Raw genomic sequence first — 20,669 nt, forward strand, 5'->3', positions numbered from 1 at the left:
GAAACACCGTGTATAAACATTTTATGTATTTTACACCCTTCTCCCCCCCCCCTCCCGAGACTACACCTATGACAATAAGTTGATTGCGACACATTTTTAAGGTAGAAAGTAGATCGTATATACAAAAATGTTGACCACCTCTGTAATACAGTCAAAAGTCGTTAATCCGGACTCGTCGGGACTTCGGCGATTCCGGATTATCGATTTTTCCGTATTATAGACCATCAGTTTAAATCTGGTAAGATGGCATGCAGAAATTACAAAATTAAAAATATGAAACCGTAATTTATGAAATAAAGAACAATTATGATTTAAAGGGTATCAAAATATACAAAAAGAAAAAGCTTAATATTTATTTTACTTTATTAAACATTTCTTTCAATGTAAGTTGTTTAAGTTGCTTCGTTTTATGTGATAATACTTTCTCTTTAATTCTATAAACAGACACAATTTCTTGTTCAGTTACAAAGTTCCGTTTTTCAAGTCCTATAATTGCTGTGTCGAGAATACCGACTAATTTGTCAATTGAAATGTTTTCGTTTTCAATAACCTCTCTGTCACTTTCTTCACTATCGGAAGCGAACTATAATGACGAGGAACTTGATTTAAATCATATCAAAGACGGAGTACATTGAGATGAAACACTACATTTAGTAAGGAATTATAAGCCAAATAAAATAAAAGCATCTGCCCTGAAGATTAGGATAGTGCTGACAGATCAACTTTCAATTCATTGAGCGCCGCGGCGTTGTTGCCCCCCTGCCGCAGAGCAGCGTGAATTGATAAACAGATTTCGGATTTCAAAACATACTTTCGCTTTGTAGATCCCTTACATATTAGTAAATATATATCGGAAATTCTATTTGACATAATCGAAAGTTCAAGCTTACTTTTATAAAATTGCTCTAACAGTCTGCAAAAAATAATAAGCCGGATCCAATTCGAAGATTAAGGAACAACGCATTCTGCAACATTAACTGAATTAGATAATTTTAGCTTAGCTTATACCGTTCGTTATACATTAAACGCGCATGTGTAAACGTATTATACGCTTGCGCACACGCATATTCGCAGCCATAAAGGTGTTACGCACACGCGTAAATGCCTATGCGCACAGAAAGTTTGTAGCTTTGAGGTCCGGATTATGGGTATCCGAATTAACGACTTTTGACTGTATATCATTTTTTCTAGGGAAGAAAAGCCATTAAACAATTTTATTATTTGATATTCCTCAAAGCTGTTATTTTGATTTTCAGCCCCTTTTTACCTTTTCAATAAATAATGTAGTAATATATAATTTTGCTCAGGAAGAATATCTCTTCAATAAAGGTAATACAAACACACCTTTAAGCGCCCCCTTTTTTTTTATTGTCAGGCTCATGGGTCCTCTAGAGCTAGTGAATATTTTTTTCCAAAAGATAAATGTTTTGCATCTAAAACTAGCCTTAGAAATATTACCCCCTTTCACCGACTGTGACGACTTATTTTGAAAAGTGCCTGCTTGAATCCTTAACCCAGGGGAAAAATTTCTCTTGTGTTACGTAGTCTCTCCCCTGAAATTAGCAGATAATTCCCTAAAACGTAAAAGCATACTTTTAAATTAGCAGATTTTTCATTCCACTACCAGGTAAAAAGGGACAACATATGACCAAATTAGCCATCAATAACCTCTTTTAATTTACTCTGCATTGAAGGGGTTTTGAAAACACCAAGTGATGGGTGTCTTTCGGGGCTAACATGGTACATTTAACCCTTTCAATTTTGTAATGTTTTGACGCCAGATGACAATTTTGAAATTGATGAGTTTTTCTTGGGGGAAATGTGAAGTGGTGAAATGAGATTTTTAGCTAAGAGATGAATGAAAACTCGACTGAAGTAAAAAGAAACTGAAATACATTTATTTATTCCTAGCACAGGGTCATTTAACTCCCCATCCCCCCATGAATATAATATTTAATCCTAAGTAACTTATAAATTAATTGTAAACAACTGTATCATATTATGTTATAAACAATTAAAATATAAATAAATTCTTTCACTCCACAGAGTGGAGAAGGAAAAGCCTGGTGTTGCCATCTATTGGCAATGTACCCTTCGTATAAGTGTTGGTATATTTTGTAGACCGGTATTAAAGTCGTATAAATAATCTTTTTAACTATTAGTTTTGAATTTTTTCGTCCCTTGCAATAGAATTTATGAATTTTTAAACATTATGCTTTTGAATAAGGTATATTAATTTCATAACTGTAAAATATTGCTCATTCATGTTAGTGCTGCCTTTGAGAATTAAAAGGAAACTCTGGAAGCTCAAGATCATAGCTTTGGTGCAGAAAAATTAGCATTTTTTATAAGGTTAAAAAAGTGACAATCTGCCTGTATATATTATATACCAGTACTCTTTAAACAGTTCATGAGAGAAGAAAATATATTTCAGATTTATGTAAAACTGAAATACTGAGAGAAATAGCTCAAATTCTTTTATACCTAATGCAGTAATTTCCAGAAAACATTGTAATAAAAATGCAGTACAAAGTATGAGATCCGGAATCGTCGGGACTTTGGCGATTTTAGATCATTAATACAATACAATGCTTGGTGTAATGCTGTAAGTGGGACAGATATGTCTCTTTGGCAATAAACATTGAAATTTTGACTATAAGCTGGGTGATTATATTTTGATTGTAAGATATAATAAAAATATAATACTGTGAGTTGGGTGACATGGTGATGTGATTTGGCAACATATGTATGTACATATATATATATATATATATATATAGTTTTTTTTTTTTTTTTTTTTTTTTTTTTTTTTTTTTTTTTTTAGTTCTCGGATAATTATGCTAATATTGTAATGTCATCTGAAGAACCAAGTAGTAATCCAGAAGTTGTTGAAAATATCAGCTCAATAGTTGTGAGTTCAAATATTTTCATTTCCTAATTGTCAAATATTGACTTTATATTAGTTTTGTGGTGTGTCATTTTTAATTAAAATGTCTAACTGTTCAAGTGACTGTGTATTTTGTGTTCTTTTCATAGTGAATAATTATATGATGCATCATTATATTTATTTAGGAAAAAATTGGGACTTCATGTGCCAGTATTCAAATACCACAAGCCTTAATATCTCCTACTGTGCCATATTATACATCATCATCTCTTCCAGCTACGTAAGCATATTCAAATTTACATTTAATTTATCCTTTTTTATGTTAATTTTATATATATATTTTTATTAATTTTTTTAGGGAAAATTTTCCTGGAAATTATTCATTTTCAGTGGGATTTCGTTCTCAAGAAAAGAACACGAAAGGTGTTACGTGGACGGTAAGAAATTTAAGTACAGTAGATCCTTGATTATCTGAAAAAAACAATTATGAAATACACTGGAGCTCTATCGTGTTTTATAACATGAAAAGCACTAAATTGTTTGCTGAGAATTATAATTTAGAATCAAAATGTATAGTATTTGAACAAATTTACACTGTTATTCAGTTTATGAGGATTCAGGCTTACACTTGTTTAAAAATTAGGCAAAAGGAAGGAAAATGTGAAAAAATAAAACTGAAGTTTATGAGTAAAAACACATCCATAACCTTACAGTTCTAATATAGGTGACTCAGAGAGGTCATTGTAATAAAAATCAACGAGCTTAACGATTGCCTTGAATGTGTTAATGCTTTAATAATTAAAAAAAAAAAATGTGTAGCAGAACTGACAATGAATAAAGTAGCTTTCTTAGGAAGACCTTTAGGGATATGTTATCAAAACCTTAATGATAGTGGGAAATTGCACACAAAATGTTTTCTTAATTTCTGTCAGTAAAGCAGCTATGTTTTCGTTCCAGCTCTATCTTTTGACAATTTAAATTAGGTATGTCTGACCTGCAGCCCACAGGCAGCCATTTGCAGCCTATGTCATATAGCAAGCCCCCCCCCCCAAAAAAAAAGTGAGTGAGAGGTTTAATGTAAGCAAAATACCTCATCTTGCAATTTGTTAAGGAGAATGAAGCAGTTTTTTTATATGCATGGCAAGTTATTATGTATATCATCATGAAAGTCTTTTCTATTCAGTATATAAGCAAAGGTTATTGATTTTAGAAAACATATTGACTAAATGAAGTGATCTTGGTAATCTGCTTAATATTCTAAAGAGTAGCAACTAATTACAGTATACACTTTATCTTTGTGTATACACTTTATCTTGATTATCTTTTTTGTAATTTGTCCAGTGCAAGATTTTCAATTATACACGGCATGCTGCAGAGTGTCGACCATGTTTTGATAATCCTCTTTAATGACTCGCTTGAAAATTCATTCATTAAAGAAGTCAGAAACAGCAAAATCTGATTTTAAAAATTTTCTAATTTTCAATAATGCTCTAGAACATGATGCTGAAGCCTTCGTAAACGCAATATTGCATCCAAATGTAAAGTATTATTTCTTCCACTGAAACCACTTCCTTAAACCTACCAATAAATCAAAAAATCATAAAAACATTCAAAGCATTTTCAGGCATGTTTAAATTTCTTCGTATATCTACGAGGGCAATCCCAAAAAAAAGGTCTCCTATATTTTTAGATATACAAAGAACCGTTTATTTTCTATAATTGCTACATCACTTTAAAGATTGAAGAATGCTTTATTTTTCAACATAATCGCCATTTCGGTCGATGCATTTTTGTAGATGCTTTGGCAATTTTACAATGCCCATGTCATACCAGCTTCCCGCCATGCCCTTCAGGAAGCGTTAAATCATCAACAGTTCAATCTTCAGAAGAATCAACCCGTTGCTGTTTGTGGTCTTCTGTCAGCATACGTGGCACCCATCTTGCACACACCTTCCGATATTGCAACTTTTCCTTTAAAATCCTGTGGATGGTGCTTCTGGAAACCTGAGGAACCAAAATGCAGAGAGCATCCAGAGTGATCCTCCGATCTTTACGCATGAGTTCCTCAACTTTCGCGATTGTCTCGTCGGCAATTGATGGCCTCCCGCTCCTTTCTTCATCATGAATTTCAGTACGACCGGCTGTAAACTCTACACCACTTGCGAACGTTTTTGATATCCATGCACGACTGTCCATACACTTCCGTCAATAGGCGGTGAATTTCAACTGGTTTAACACCTGTTGCTTTCAAAAATCGAATAATTCGCACTTGGCGGTAACGTTTATCGGGAGCTCCATTTCGAATGGCTGCCAAGCCAAGACTGAGCATCCGAGTGAAGCGCCTGCATGCTTATGTGGTAGCGAAGAAGGCACTACTCACAACAGTGTTGCCAACAACCATATTAAAACTTTCTCTACGTCCCCAAAAATTGGAGACCTTTTTTTTGGGTTTGCCCTCGTACATGTGCCTATGTAAAAAATGGTGGCTTTGGGGAGTGAATCTTGTATGTTTTCCATGGCTGTTAAGGGGTTAAATGAATAGTTAAAAAGCTACTGGAACTGTCTGATTTTGTAATGGAAATTGACCCAAATAAAGAAAAAAGAGGAAATTTTTTTAGAGAGATTGAAAAACTTTGCACCCTTTACTGTGAAATGTGTAATGAGTTGCATTAGACATTGTTCCAAACAAAAATCACCACCTGTTAATTGCTACATTATGAACTTTCTACTATCTTTTCCTTTTCCTCGTCATTACTGCTCTTTTTAGAGCACCTGTATGCTTCGCATTAAGTTTTTATTAGATCACCCAGAAAGTTCTTGGGTTTTTCAAATCAAAGTGCATTTTTATTTAATTATTTCGTTACTGCTGATAAGGAGTCATCTTGATTAAAGTGGATATTCAAATGTTGTCTTTTTTGTTCATGTTGCTTAATTCTTGCATGCATTGTTGTGTAATTAACACACAATAATGTTAAAAGAAAAAGATTATGGGGTAAGCCAAGAGAACCTCCTTTAGTATCATCGAGAATGGTTTGCATTCCAAAAAAGTAATGCTTTGTAAATGATGGGACTATAAACGAAGAGCTAACAAAGAATTGTTGCCAAAAATTAGACAATATACGAGGCACGTCCAGAAAGTAAGTTCCATTTCAATTTATCTCTGCTGCAGCTCTGTGATCGCAGTTCCGCACGTGCGCAGTAGACGCTCTGTATCAAGGAGAAGAAACGCGCGCCATTTGGAAATCGCTGCTAGTCACGTACGCTTTGTTGTGCTTGTTTACAATGTCGGTGTTGATTGAAAATCCCGCCGCTTGTGAAATCAGATCTGTGATTTGTTTTCTGAATGCGAGGAAAGTGAAACCTAGTGAAATTTATCGGCAAATTTGCGATGTTTACGGAACAAAAGCAATGAGTGATTCAATGGTGAGAAGATGGGTTTGAAAGTTCAATGACGGACGTAATGATGTGCACGATGAAGAACGAAGTGGGCGTCCATCTTTGGTTACAGAAGAACTGGCTCACGCGATTGATGACAAGATCCATGAAAACCGAAGGTTTACAATTAGTGCTCTTGCTGTGGAATTTCCCCAAATTTCATGAAATTGTTACAGAAAAACTGAAATTTCGTAAGCTTTGCTCACGTTGGGTACCAAAGATTCTTACTGAGCAACACAAAACAAAATGGATGGGTAGTGCACTTCAGTTTTTGACCCGTTATGCTGAAAGCGGCAAAGAATTTCTGACACAGATAGTCACAGGAGATGAAACTTGGGTTTCTTACGACACCCCTGAAAGTAAGCGGCAATCAATGGAATGGAGGCACACTTCATCCCCAGCAAAGGTTAAGCCGAAGCAAATCTTGACACCTCGAGAAATGATGTGCACAGTATTCTGGGACTGGAAAGGCATCTTACTCATTGATTTCTTACCGCATAGTCAAACAATCTGAGCAGATGCTTATTGCGAGACACTTCGAAAATTGCGCCGCGCAATACAGAATAAGCGCTGAGGATTGCTGTCAAAAGGTGTTGTTTTTCTTCACGACCACACACTGCAAATGTGACGAAAAACCTCCTACAGGGATTTGGCTGGGACGTGTTTGACCATCCTCCGTATAGCCCTGACCTCGCTCCTAGCGACTTTCATCTGTTCTTACATCTTAAGTCTTTCCTTGGCGGTCAACACTTGAACAATGACAACGAGCTGAAAGAAACTGTTTCCAACTGGTTGAAGACACAGGCGGGAAATTTCTATGAAGAAGGTATACAAAAACTTGTGCCACGCTATGACAAATGCCTGCAATATTTCGGCAGTTATGTGGAAAAGTAGTTTAAGAGTTGTTGAATTTTGTGCAATAAATAACTTTTCTGTTGCTGTACACAATTTACTTTTATTACCAAACGGAACTTACTTTCTGGACGTACATTGTATTTGACAAAATATTCGTCCCTAAATGGCAGTTTTATAAAGTAGAAATTGAAGCAAAGTGAATACTGACCAATTTCTTGAGGTGCCTCTCACCCAACATGACAATGCTTGACCTCACATTTCAGTGAATGTCAGACAAAAATTTACTCAGAATAGTTGAGATGTTTCGTGTCACCTTTCATATTCACTCGACCTCGCCTTGTCGGATTTTCATCTCTTTAGGCCACTTCAAAATTCCCTGCATGGCCTGGAGTTCATTTCTTGAACAAGCATCAAATAGCACCTCAATAACATCTTTATCACCCCCCCCCCCAAAAAAAAAGCAAAAAAATTTGTAAGGAATTTTCCAGCTGCCTGACAGATGACAAAATGTCAAAAAACAAAATTATGCTTGTATGCTTCATTTGTATTTATTATAAAAAAAACCACAGAACTTTCTGGATGACCCCAAATAAATTATACATACCTTCATAATCTGAACCGTACATAAACTGTTTTTTCCGTATCTTTGCAGAGTGTAATTTGCTATACACACAACGCGTTAACTATGTTAACCTGATGTTTGGCAAGGGTCTACTGTACACTCTGGACCAAAACAAAGAGAGAGAGAGAGAGTTCTATATCTCCCATTCTGCTGGGCTGATTGACGAAATTTAACTTGCGTTTTTTATGTCTTGAAAGTGCGACCTAGGATATATGTTAGATTTATACATAGGATTGTTCTAACATAGGTATTTTAACATAAAATCCGACTTTTTCTCTAATAACATACAGATTTTTTTTACATATTTCGATTCTACCACTCAATTATGTGTAAATTTTAAGTTTTGTAAAATTTGATGAGAAACTTACCGAGAAATTCAAAAATTTATCTTGGCTACATTTTCAGTTTGCACCAAGAATAATTCACTTGATGAAATCCTTAATTTATAGTAACCTATTTTCCTTTCCCTTTTTTCTTACAGAATGTGTAAAGCACATTTGGCTGTATTATTGCTTTTAATAAATATGCCAAATTTAAAACGCACCAATACGTAAATTCGTTTATATTATTGGAAGTTTCGAATAAAAAACTTCAATTTTTTTTATTTATGCATAGAAATACATCTGCTTTAAGGTAATGGTAAAAATTTTATTGGTTATAATTCAGAAAATTTTTCAAAAAGTTTATAAAAGTGACAAACTTTAAAAGCAAATCAGAAAATATCAGGAAATTTTATTTGAACTGAACCTAAATTTTGAATTGTGAAGGAAGGAATCAATTAAGTGTATTTTATTTATTTATTTATTTTTAAAAGAAAGTGTTAATAAATATATACCAGATTCAATTAACATTGAGAAACTAAAATTTTGAGAGGCTAATTTTTTAAAAACTACTTTTGTGATTTTTATGAAACTTGGCAGTTTGGTGTAATTTGAATCGTAGAATTGAAATATGGAAAAAAATAGGTATGTTATTTTTTTGAATTTCAGGAAAATTGTGCCAAAACTCAATACTTCATTGTCCTTATCTTGAAGAGGGTCAAACAACATGTCTAGTTCTACTTATGGCTGGGTAGTAATCAGGACTGTCAGGTGGTTCTGCATCATCTGTAACATTCTGCACTTGGGCAACATAGTTCTCATTGTCTAGTTCTAAAGATGCAGTGCTTTGATGGGATCTAATCTCAGGTCCTGCTTTATTTTAATTTTGGTAGTCATAGCTACATCTTCTTTGCCAGCATAGATCAATAATATTTTTTCTCAAGACCAATATAATATTTTGAGGTTAATCATATCTCTAGCATTAGGACAACTCTGTTTGTAACTAACTTTTCTTTGGTGCAGTTGCCCAAAGTTACTCATTATGAAACCTAACTTAAAAGATTCCTTTTCTCTAGGAACTTCAGCTTTTTCTCTAAATGAGTCATTTTTTTTTTCCAAGTCATTAACAGATTTTATCTCATCAAAATCAGCTGTTGCCACTCAGGCAATTTTTTTCCCTCAAAAATAAATCAGGTGTTAATTGGTTTAAATCCAGTTAAATCCTAGATTTTCACTGTCATAAGTTAGATATCAAGTATTTAATTAACTCTCACAGTCATAGAGAATAGTTTCCTTTTCTTGATAGTTTAAAGACATCCATACTGAAACCCTTTTCAGAATTCTTAGAAGACGTTGAACCTCTCCCAAAATCCACTCCAAATTCTAATTTCATTTATATAGTTAGATTTAAAAAAAAATCAAGGGCTTTCTGTTTTCCTCCAATATAATATGTCCATAAAAATGTATTACTAGTAGTAGACCAACTGAATATTTTCAAATTTCAAATCTTTTTTCACTGCATTGGTTAGTCTAATCCCAATAAGGCATGTGAGCTATTCCAACTTTGTAATTTATAAACCTTTTAAATTAGCAGTCCTTGATCTAACTTGTATTAATTGACAAGTTACTTATGCCTCTTTTTCTGCTGTAAGAAGCATACAAGTTGCATATGCAGATTTAAATGCATCACAAAATGTATGCAGTGTTATGTCAAATTCGCAAAAATCTAAATCTAAGGGATATTTTGAAGTGTTTCAGTACAGGTAAATGATCTTTCCATTTTCCAGAATATTATAATTGTATTTTTCAGTAATTTAACTCTCATAAGATTCCCATCATCCTAGATTCTTCTAGGAGCAGTTTAGGAATGAATGTTATTGCACAAGTGAAACCTATTGGGTCAAATAATTGGTGTGCTTTAGACAGAATTCTTTGTTTGGTGATCATTTCATTGTTCTTCTCAGTTTTCATCAGTTGGCGTAAGAAAATATATCTCACGTGAGACCTAAAACCAATACAACCAACCTAGCTACATAAGCTGAGCTATTTTTCAAGGCTTCTTCTTTCTCAGAAATATTATTATTACTCTATTCACATGAATCACTTTTTTTGGGGGGGCAGAGGCTAACTCTTTATTTTCAAATAAAGGAGGATGTCCTCTTAACCAGGGTAAATGGATCTTAATTCTGCCAGTACTGTCTCTACGAGTTTCCCCAAAATGTTTCGTAGCAAATTTTTGGATTTCTGTTCTAGTGCTTTTTCACCACTTTCTTTAATACCTGAAGTATCTAATGCCGGAGGTCTTCAATCTTTGCATTTTTACTTAAAGTGACAACACAAGCATTGAACTATTGGAAAATATTTCCTTTATATTAGTTTTGCCCATTTTGTATGTGAAGAGCAACTAAACTTCCTGAAAGACGTTTTATATTTCATGTCAATAATTTTCCTGTATTATCAGCTCTGATGAACAATTGGATTTCATCTTAATTTTTTTATATAAACAAAATGTATCATTTATAGCCATATCACTTGTTAAAATACCAAGATCTTGTAACAGGTTCGAGCAATAAGAATCATTTAATTTAGAATAGAAGCACTATCATGGCTAAAGTTTCTATCCATGCTCACTAGTTTAATGCAGTATTTCTGTGCTTTTTCTGTATGTGCAAATCTTCCGAATTAACCATGATTAACAGATATGTCTCATAATTCCTATAGTTTCATCTCTCTAACAACAAATTTGGATATATAATTTGTTTGGCTGTCTGTGTCTACAATTATCCTTACATAATATTTTAAATTGTTTCTTTAACCACCTCACCATTTCCTCCGAGAGAGTCTCATAAATTTGAAATGTGTCTTCAATCATTAACAATGACAGACATTTGTTGTGGTGAAATGTATCCTGGATCAATACTCCTGAGAGATGTTTTTGTCGTTTTGTAGTTTTTTCAACTCTTCTGAATGAGTTAAAAATGAAAAGATGTGACTGAGAATTAATTAGTCATGCTGTCGCCACAGGTAGGTTGTGTCAGGGATAATTTAACTTAGAAAGCTTTGGGGGGGGAATAGGAATGGTCTTCTGCCCCCCTCCAGTCAGCTCGTAATCCAATAGAACTATTTCTAATTTGGCAGAATTAAGTTCTTTTAGGGGATCATCTTTGTTAATTTTCAAATCAGATAACGAACACAAAAGAAGTTTTTCTTGTGGTATGGAGATGAATGAGCAATTTTCTAAGTGGGTTTTGACAGCTGGTGAAGGTGGGAAAGAAATGTTTCTAAGGCCAGTTTCAATCATTGGAGGAAGGGAAAAGAAGCAAATATTTGAGTTTCATAGGACAATGAAGTGGTTAATGTACACTATCTAAGTCTCTAAGCTTGTAATATTAATTTGTATTTTAGCTAATAATTTCCGAAAATTCTACTTCACTGGAATGTTTAAATATGGGTATTTCTAGTAATTGGTTGACGTGGATATTTATCAAAATTACATTTCTTATGAATCTTTGAGAAAGGAAAGAAACAGCTTTCTAATGATTTTCACTTTATAGAAGAACTTTCTATAGTTTCCAGAGCAGTTCTAGCTAAGTGGGCATTTAAATAACTGGAATTGTTATTTTGGGGAGAATGTCATGTAAAGCATTAAGTGATGAATTGGGAGCATCAGAAGAATTTGTTTGCACTAAATCTCCACATTATGATTTTTTCTTGGTATTCTTTGAGTGATTCAGTACTTAAGACACAATAACACGCCGAACAAATACTAATTCAGAAGTCAAACAACAAAAATCAGCATTATATTTTCAAATTTTCACAGAACTAGTTTCGATGGTTTTACCAAACCACCATCCTCAGCTGCAAAAGTGAACAAGATAGGATATAATGATCAAATAAGATAAAGTCTGGACAGAAAATAAGCTAGGGGTGCCATCTGTTGATGAAACCAGAACTAAAATATAATTTCTTTAAAGGCCTATGGCAAAGATGGATTGGAATTAGGATCGTTAACTAGAACAGAAAGATTTTTTTGAACATGAAATGCCTCTAGAAAATCCAGTTTTACAATGAAAGATGTTTTTTGAATAATTTTGGCAGCAGAAAAATTGAAAGTGTGATTTTCGGACCAACAATGTTGGGCAACAGAAGACTTCTGTGTTTGTTTTTTTTTCTAACATATGCCTCATGTTCCTTGACACGAAATTTTAATGCTCTCTTAGTTTGGCCAATGTAAATTAAACCACAGTGGAAAGGAATCCTATAAATGTCCCAGGAATTCATATCCGGAATGGGGTCCCCTTGAGTATGGAACTCGAAATTTTATTGATGGGAGAATAAACAACCCGAAAGTTAAATTTCTGCAAAATATGTGCAACTTTATAGCTAATTGATGGAAAGAAGGGAATGACAACAGAATTTTTATAATCTCCTAAAACATGAGTGTGCTTTTTAGTGTGTTGAGATGAGAATTTTTAAACTGCTTGATGTTGGGTGAAAAGCCCCTGTCAAATAGCTATTGCTTTTAAATAATTTAGTTCTTCATCAAGGGATAGTTTGAAGGAGCAAACTTGAAGAGCACGGAAAACATAGGAATAAAATGAAGCTAACTTTTGTTTAGTCGGAGGACATGATTTAAAGTGTGGTGGGAAGCAAACCGATGAAGATTTACGGTAAACCATAGTACAGTCAAAAGTCGTTAATTCGGACACCCATAATCCGGAATGATCTATAATCCGGACCTTAAAGCTACAAACTTTCTGTGCATGTGTCACGTTGACGCATGCGCGTAAGGCCTTTACGGCTGCGAATATGCGTGTGCGCATGCGTATAATACGTTTACACATGCGCGTTTAATGTATAACGGACTGTATAAGCTAAGCTAAAATTATCTAATTCAGTTAATGTTGCAGATTGCGTTGTTCCTTAATCTTCGAATTGAATCCGGCTTATTATTTTTTGCAGACTGTTAGAGCAATTTTATAAACTTTATCAAATAGAATTTCCGATATACAGGGTGCTGAAAAGTCTTTCCCTGATTACATAAGTTGATAACTCAGGCTAGAAGTAAGATACAAATATGAAACTGGTGTCTAATTGCTTACATACTATCAAAGTTTTTTTTCACACATCGGTAAACTTCCACATGAGCACCCTTGGTAGCACGTAGCACATCTAGGCAATATTCAATTTCCGTCTACACATTAGCCAACTTCACTGGAACCACAAAATGCTCACATTATGGGATTCACTACTCCACTGACAAAAAAGGTCGCTTCGTCGGAAAAGGCAATTCGTCTGAGATAACCATCATCGTCCTCAATGCGTGATAGCATTTCGACCGCAAAGTCATATCGACGTGTACTGTCATTGGGCAACAAGGCCTGAACGATTTGCACTTTGTATGCACAAAACAATAAACATTTGTGTAAAATGTCATGGAGAGAGCTTTTTGGTATCTGTAATTCACGTGAGGCCCTGCGCACCGATTTCTTTGGACTTCGCAGAAAAGACTGCCTCACAGCTTCCCTGTCTGCTGAGGTTCTTGGTCGACCAGACCTCGGAAGGTCAGCAACCGATCCTGTGTTCTTGAACTTCTCATACCACGCTTTAATGCTCTTGACATCAGGTGGATTCCTTCCAAATGTTGTCTGGAAGTGTCTCTGCACTGTGGTTGATGATCGTGTCTCATGGTACCACAGGACACACTGTGCCTTCTCCTGATTGGTTAACATGGCTTCTTGGGCACTGCACCTCATCCACTACTTACGTACTGCGAACCTAAAACAGAAAAAAAATTTGATAGTTTGTAAACAATTTGACTTAAGTTTCATATTTGTATCTTACTTCCAGCCTGAGTTATAAATTTATGTAATCATTGAAAGACTTTTCGGATACCCTGTATATTTACTAATATGTAAAGGATCTACAAAGCGAAAGTATGTTTCGAAATTCGAAATCTGTTTATCAATTTCACGCTGCTCTGCGGGGGGGGACGCTGCGGCGCGCAGTGAATTGGAAGTTGATCTGTCAGCATTATCCTTATCTTCAGGGCAGATGTTTTTATTTTATTTGGCTTATAATTCCTTACTAAATGTAGTATTTCATCTCAATGTACTCCGTCTTTGATATGATTTAAATCAAGTTCCTCGTCATTATAATTCGCTTCCGACAGTGAAGAAAGTGACAGAGAGGTTATTGAAAATAAAAACGTTTCGATTGACAAATTAGTCGGTATTCTCGACACAGCAATTATAGGACTTGAACAGCGGAACTTTGTAACTGAACAAAAAATTGTGTCTGTTTACAGAATTAAAGAGAAAGTATTATCACATAAAACGAAGCAACTTAAACAACTTACATTGAAAGAAATGTTTAATAAAGTAAAATAAATATTAAGCTTTTTCTTTTTGTAAATTTTGATACCCTTTAAATCATAATTGTTCTTTATTTCATAAATTACGGTTTCATATTTTTAATTTTGTAATTTCTGCATGCCATCTTACCAGATTTAAATTAATGATCTATAATCCGGAAAAATCGATAATGCGGAATCGCCGAAGTCCCAATGAGTCCGGATTAATGACTTTTGACTGTACTGAAGTTGGATGTGTTATGTGTGACCAGAATGTCGAGAAATGGAAGAGAATTGCAAGTCTCAAGTTCAAAAGTGAACTGAATAGCAGGATCAATAAAATTCATTGTTGAAAGAATTTTATTTAAATCATCTTTATTACCTTCAAACAGGGTAAAAGTTTCGTCTGTGTAGCGGAATCATACCGGAAGTTTAAAGTTTCAAACAATTTTTATTCATAATAATGCATGTAGATATCAGACAGGATGCAACTAAGGGGGCTTCCCATGGCTAATCCCTCAGTTTACTTGTAATATTTATTTTGGAAAACAAAATGTGTTTGTTTCAGAGTTGAGTGAGGGAAATTAGCTCATCAATTTCGATGCAAGAGAAATTAAATTCGCGAAGTCTGGTTTCTAGACATCTTAATGCACCACTCCAGTAAAGGGTCAGGCAGTTAAAAATTAATCAGGGTATAATTAATCATAATTAAGGGTGGGAAGCATATCAGATATTATTTGTTGTACAAGTTTGATAGAGGCTGTACCCAGCCCTAGCATGACGAATCATCCATCAAGTGTATAGAAAGGATATGTTTGGCTATGGCATGTTTTACTGAGTTTGAAAATTCAGAGATGGAGACAGAGACTATAAAAGTGACCACATTCTGGATGTTCGTTAGTTGTTTCTGAGCAGATAACTGGAGCAAACCATATTGAATGTCTCCTGTCAAATGGTGAGGAATTAGTGTGTTCATGAGATGCTTACTATTTAAGGCATGTTCAGCACACTTAGACTTAAAATTTTCTTACTTTAAAATGGTTTTGTTCTTTCAGAGACTTCTCGTAACATGTAACACATTTTATGTATAATGGTGATACTCTTTTTCTGTAGGATTCAGAGAGGAAATTACGTTTGTAAAGAAAAAGAAACCATACTTGTAAAATCAGACCCAGAACTAAGAAAAATAAATCAGGATATTCATTGTATCTAAATCTCTGATACAATGCAAGCTTCTTAAGTATTTGCTCATTATGAAAGATGACATGACATAATTTTCTAATCTGTCTTTAATACTTACCTGTATAGCTTCTTTTCAGATTGAAGCAAAATAATAATTTTCTCTAACATGAAATAAAAGACTGTTAGGGATTTCCAAACTAGGAAAGGAATGTTTTGTTCTTAATAGCAATCATAAAAGTGACTATGTTACTTTCATGTTAATGTGTTATTAGATGTAAGAAGTGATGAAAAAAAGGAGGGAAATAAAAGCAATAATGTCATTTAAGTATTTTTTTTTTCAGAGTTTGTTACCTTGAACTGATGTAATCGTTGCAACGGCCAAACTTATGGACCATTACTTGTATTCAGTAGTTCACTTGATTGTTAGGCTGAGTAAATTGCTCAAAACATTGTGATTATTATAAATGACCATGATGCCTTTAATCATATTTTAAGTTTGTATATATGAAATTTTGCAGATTTTATGTTGCTTGACATGCAAAATTTTAAGCTTGTGTTGCATGTGTTGTGTAAATAAAGAAATAATAATAATAATAAAAAATAAGTCATATCCTATTTTAAGGCATGTTCTGACTTACATGAATTTTGTAATTGTGAAATGCAGATGCAAATAAATGTTTAAAAAACTGTTTTCTAAATATTCACTAATCTTTTATTTTTCAGTACTCTGAAATTAAAGATAAACTTTATGTGTCCAAAGATACTCCTTGCCCAATCAATTTTTCTACAAATACTGTGCTACATGGTGCATTCATTCGAGCAATGGCCTTATTCAGCTCTCCAGACAATGCAAATAATATTGTAACACGCTGTGTAACTCATTCAATGGAAGAGATATCAAAAGGTATAATGTTACTCTATTTAAATTTTAGAGTACTCTTTTAGCTTTTTATATTAATTAATCAAATTTGAAGTCATTTTTTACATATAGGTAATATTATATTTAAGTTGCATTAATTATTGTGGTTTTATCCTTTGAACAATTAGTGCGAGTTTTATTATCATTTTAAAACTTTTCTTTAAATTGTTGATGGAGATAAATTTTATGTCCTTCCAAAGTGCCGAACTAAAAATGCCAAACATTTTATGCAAAATAATATTATAAAGTACTTACACTGGTTGATTAATATTTATAAACTAAAAAACGTAAAGACACATTTAGCTGTCTTTGATATGCAAGGACATTCCAGTTACTAAATATAATGCAGAGTGTAATGCAATTGCGTTGCTACGCTACCAACATAATTCCACTAAGAAATGTAAATTACCGCAGATTATTCACAAAGAATATCCACAGACGATGCTTGCGCTTAAAAATGTTTTTCAGTTATTCTGTAAGTTTTGACTAATAAAGTTTGTTGTTCGTTCGAAAATAGTGAGAGTTCTTTAAAACATCATTACAGACATATGCAAAAATAAATATCTGGTAGTCGCTGGGATCGAAAGGTGAAATCAGTGTTTATTTAAAAGAAAAGAAAATGCAGTACTTCTAAGTATAAGTTTTAATGAATACTGTGTCACTTTGTATGAAAATGTTGCATCTTATTATTGAATTCAACTAATAGAACGATATTCTAAGTTTAAGCTTTTGGATTAAAACGTCAAAATATTTAATGTTCTTTTAAAATTTGAGCTCTTGTATTAGAATGGCAAATTTATTATGTTAATATTAGAATATTTATATTATAAAAATTGAGCTCTTGTATTAGAGTAAGATATAAACTTAGCTGTAAAAAGCGAAAACAGTGCTTTTATCAACATTAAAAAAACTCCTGAAAAATCTTGGAGAAATTATGCATATGGACTTACTTTAGTTATTTTTTGGAGTGGATTGCCGATTTAGAAATGAAAAATTTTCTGAATTCAGAGTTTGAAAGATTTAATAGTTACCAAGCAACTTAAATATACGGTTCCCATGGAAGGATCATTTTCTCGACCAATGGATGAAACTCCATATGAGCTAGCAGAAAAATTAGACGAGTACGAGAGTATTAAACAGAGCTTTAACCGGGAAAATCCTAGAAAACAAGGTTTGAAACTTCAAGAAAGTTATCAAAACGTGAACAAAATGCAAAGTGGTTACCATAATAGACATAATCCTAAAAAGATCTCAAAAGATTTTAATCCTAAACCTATAATTAGGACAAAATGGTGCAACTTTGGATTTAATTTGCCAAAAGTATGTAGAGCCTTCCATTATAAGGGTGAGACTGTGGATACGAACACCTCTGGAAGAACATCCAGTGTGCTTACCTGTGGCTGAGGTAGAACTTGAATGTGATCTTGGTCATATAATAACAAAGGCTGTAGTCTTAAAAGATTCATTAGATCAAGGAAGGTATCTTGTAGATAACAAAACCACTGCATTATTTGAAGAAGCAAAACTAGATGAAGAAGTTCAAATTCATATGATAAACGCCATACAAACTCGTGTTCAAATGACGACTAAAAGAAACAGAAAATCTGATTCATCGTTGAAATTCTTTTCTATCAAAAGTTATTAAATCATGTTTGATATGGTTAATATAATTTAAAATTACTGCACATCTTTATTTATGGCACTATAACTGCTGAAAAATATTAAAATGAATTTTTCATCCTTATGAAGACTTTCAGAGAAGCAATAGTTTACTTTTTTCCTAGGGGATAATAAGTAGAATAGTAATTTTAAGAGATTTCCTGATATTTCATGTGCTCTGCAGCTGTCAAGTATATCAAAAAATGTAAGATTTTTTATATTATTTTTTAAATATCTGTTTAAAATGGTAAATTTTTTAAATATTAAAATAACTTTTTTTGCTTCCTTCCACTAGAAATTATGTGAAAAGTCCACTGGAGTAATTCTATTCTAAAGACTTAATTTCACGTTGTGGTGCTGAATACTGTACTGAAACTTAACTGATTTATGAATTTAAGTATCTGTTTTTAAAAAGTGTAATATAATGCCTATTAAATTATGTTCTATTTATTTTTGTTCTTACAACTTGGCAAGTAGGGATTTCCCTTTTTTTTTGGGGGGGGAGAGCAAGTCCTGCACCTCAGTATTACATTTTGCCATATCCTTCCACTATAAAAGTTTAATGTAGGGATACTTAATACTCATGTTTTGCATTACATTATAGTATCTTGGAAGTCAAAGAAATTGACTGGGTGTCATAGTCTGCAGATTTAAATCTTACTGAACATGAGTAAGATGCACTGAAATGATTATTAACATTTATGCTTCATCATATGATCAATGGGAATGATTTGTATACTTCTGCATAATCTAATATGTGGCCCTCAGGGTATCACTTTTTGTGAGCATGAGTGTGGCAATCCTGAGGTACCCTAACCCTTCAAGGGATCATCTTCTTGGTGAGATGGGTGTCACGATCCTGGAGCCCCAGTGATCTATCCTCTATTCCGTCTCATCGCCTCTGACCTGAAACTTATTTCCTTGCCTTCTCCGTTATGGTTTTTATCTTAGGAGGTTGGGGTTCGTCATAGATTACTATTACAGCTCTTGTATTTGGCTTCAAGTGGCGAGAAAACTACCCATGTGTTTGCCGTACATGGAGAACCAAGTTGCTGGAAGGGAGGGTCCTGGTAGTTGAGGGGTGATGTACTGTCCCCAACACGCTGCTTTGGCCTCTGCTTCAGCTAAACGGAGGGCACCTTGTCGTCCTCACGGGTGTCAGTCGGCTGGTCACTGGTCCTTGTCTCAGTGACTTGGGGATAAGCTCTCAGTACCTGCTTTCGTTAAAGCTGATTGTGTGGCTTCAATTTGCGTATAGGTCTGGCTACCCTTAACACAGGTATATGTATTTCCTTGTTGGGCTTCATGGTGGGCAGGGCGGTCGGACCCGAATCTTTTCACTTTCAATCATGGCTTCTCTTTTTATCTTAAAAAAAACCTGAGCCAAATGAAACCAACCAAAGTATCGAAATACATACCAATGCAAATGTCAAAGAAACTACTGATTGTCTGTGCTTTCTTGTTGTTTCCAGTTCTCCTGGAGAAATGCAAAAAATATCTCCTATCCTGGTAAGCAAATACATTCATTCATGCATAGGTGAGCCAAGGAACATAAAACATCTCTGTTATGGAGACCTGCTTATTGATACTGTTTCAGCCACTCAGTCTGCTTCACTTTCATGTCAAACCAAACTTGGACAAGTATCTATATCTGTGTCAGTGCACAAAACACTCAACTTCTGTAGAAGTATGATCTCAGAAATCAACCATCTGTTTGTTTCCGAGTAGATGACCAAAAGGTTTATGTTGCTAAGCAGATCAAAATGCATAAGGAAGTTCAGTTGATTGACACAAGATTGTGATCTTCAACTGACCGGATCTGCTATAGAACATCAAGGCTGGATATCTTAATTATCCCATAAGACCTTTTATTCCAAACTCTATGCAATGCTTCCAATGCCAGCGTTTCGGCCATTTCAAAATGTCCCATTGTGACAACCCGACGTGCACTTGATGCTCGTTGGTTGGTCGTGATAGTGATAATTGTAGCGCTGTAGCATTATGTTTAAATTGCAAGGGTGACAATCCAGCATTTTCTCGTTCTTGTCCAGAATGGAAATCAGAAAAGGAAGTACAGATGGTAAAAGTTACTAGGAACATTTCGTACGCCAAAGCCAGAAGACTAGTTCAAAATGTACAGGTTGGACCAAATACATCTTATGCAATAAGTACGCAGACTCCACCAAATAAACCCCAGCAAATTACAAACAGCAACAAAAAGGAAAATCCAGCTCATATGGCACAAAATAAAGAAATAGTAATTCCAAGCAAACCAAAAAATGTCCCTCCAAAATAGCAATAGCTCGATTGATGACAGGATCTCTGAAACTTTAGTTTCAGATAATATGGAAGTAGAGGAGGGGCTGTAAGTTCCCAAACATCTGCTTCCACGCAAAACTAAAAAGCAACGGAGGAAAATCAAACATAATGGCTACCCT

The 20,669-nt window shown here is 34.2% G+C and overlaps 1 protein-coding gene across 3 annotated transcripts in view; it reads left to right on the forward strand.

The window, feature by feature from the left end:
• Window positions 1-20,669, forward strand: part of LOC118188852 (cellular tumor antigen p53-like) — a 171,204-nt gene that overhangs the window by 61,479 nt on the left and 89,056 nt on the right. For all 3 annotated transcript variants that reach the window (XM_085816765.1, XM_085816763.1, XM_085816764.1), the window contains exons 4-7: window positions 2,825-2,911; window positions 3,073-3,167; window positions 3,246-3,324; window positions 16,377-16,557. In XM_085816765.1, coding sequence (XP_085672891.1) covers window positions 2,825-2,911; window positions 3,073-3,167; window positions 3,246-3,324; window positions 16,377-16,557 — 442 coding nt within the window. The remainder of the gene's footprint in view (window positions 1-2,824; window positions 2,912-3,072; window positions 3,168-3,245; window positions 3,325-16,376; window positions 16,558-20,669) is intronic.

Source organism: Stegodyphus dumicola, chromosome 5 (assembly GCF_044657685.1).
Source record: "Stegodyphus dumicola isolate Sdum_Otavi_A_Nest chromosome 5, ASM4465768v1".
In the NCBI taxonomy this organism is placed as follows: Eukaryota; Metazoa; Arthropoda; class Arachnida; order Araneae; family Eresidae; genus Stegodyphus; species Stegodyphus dumicola.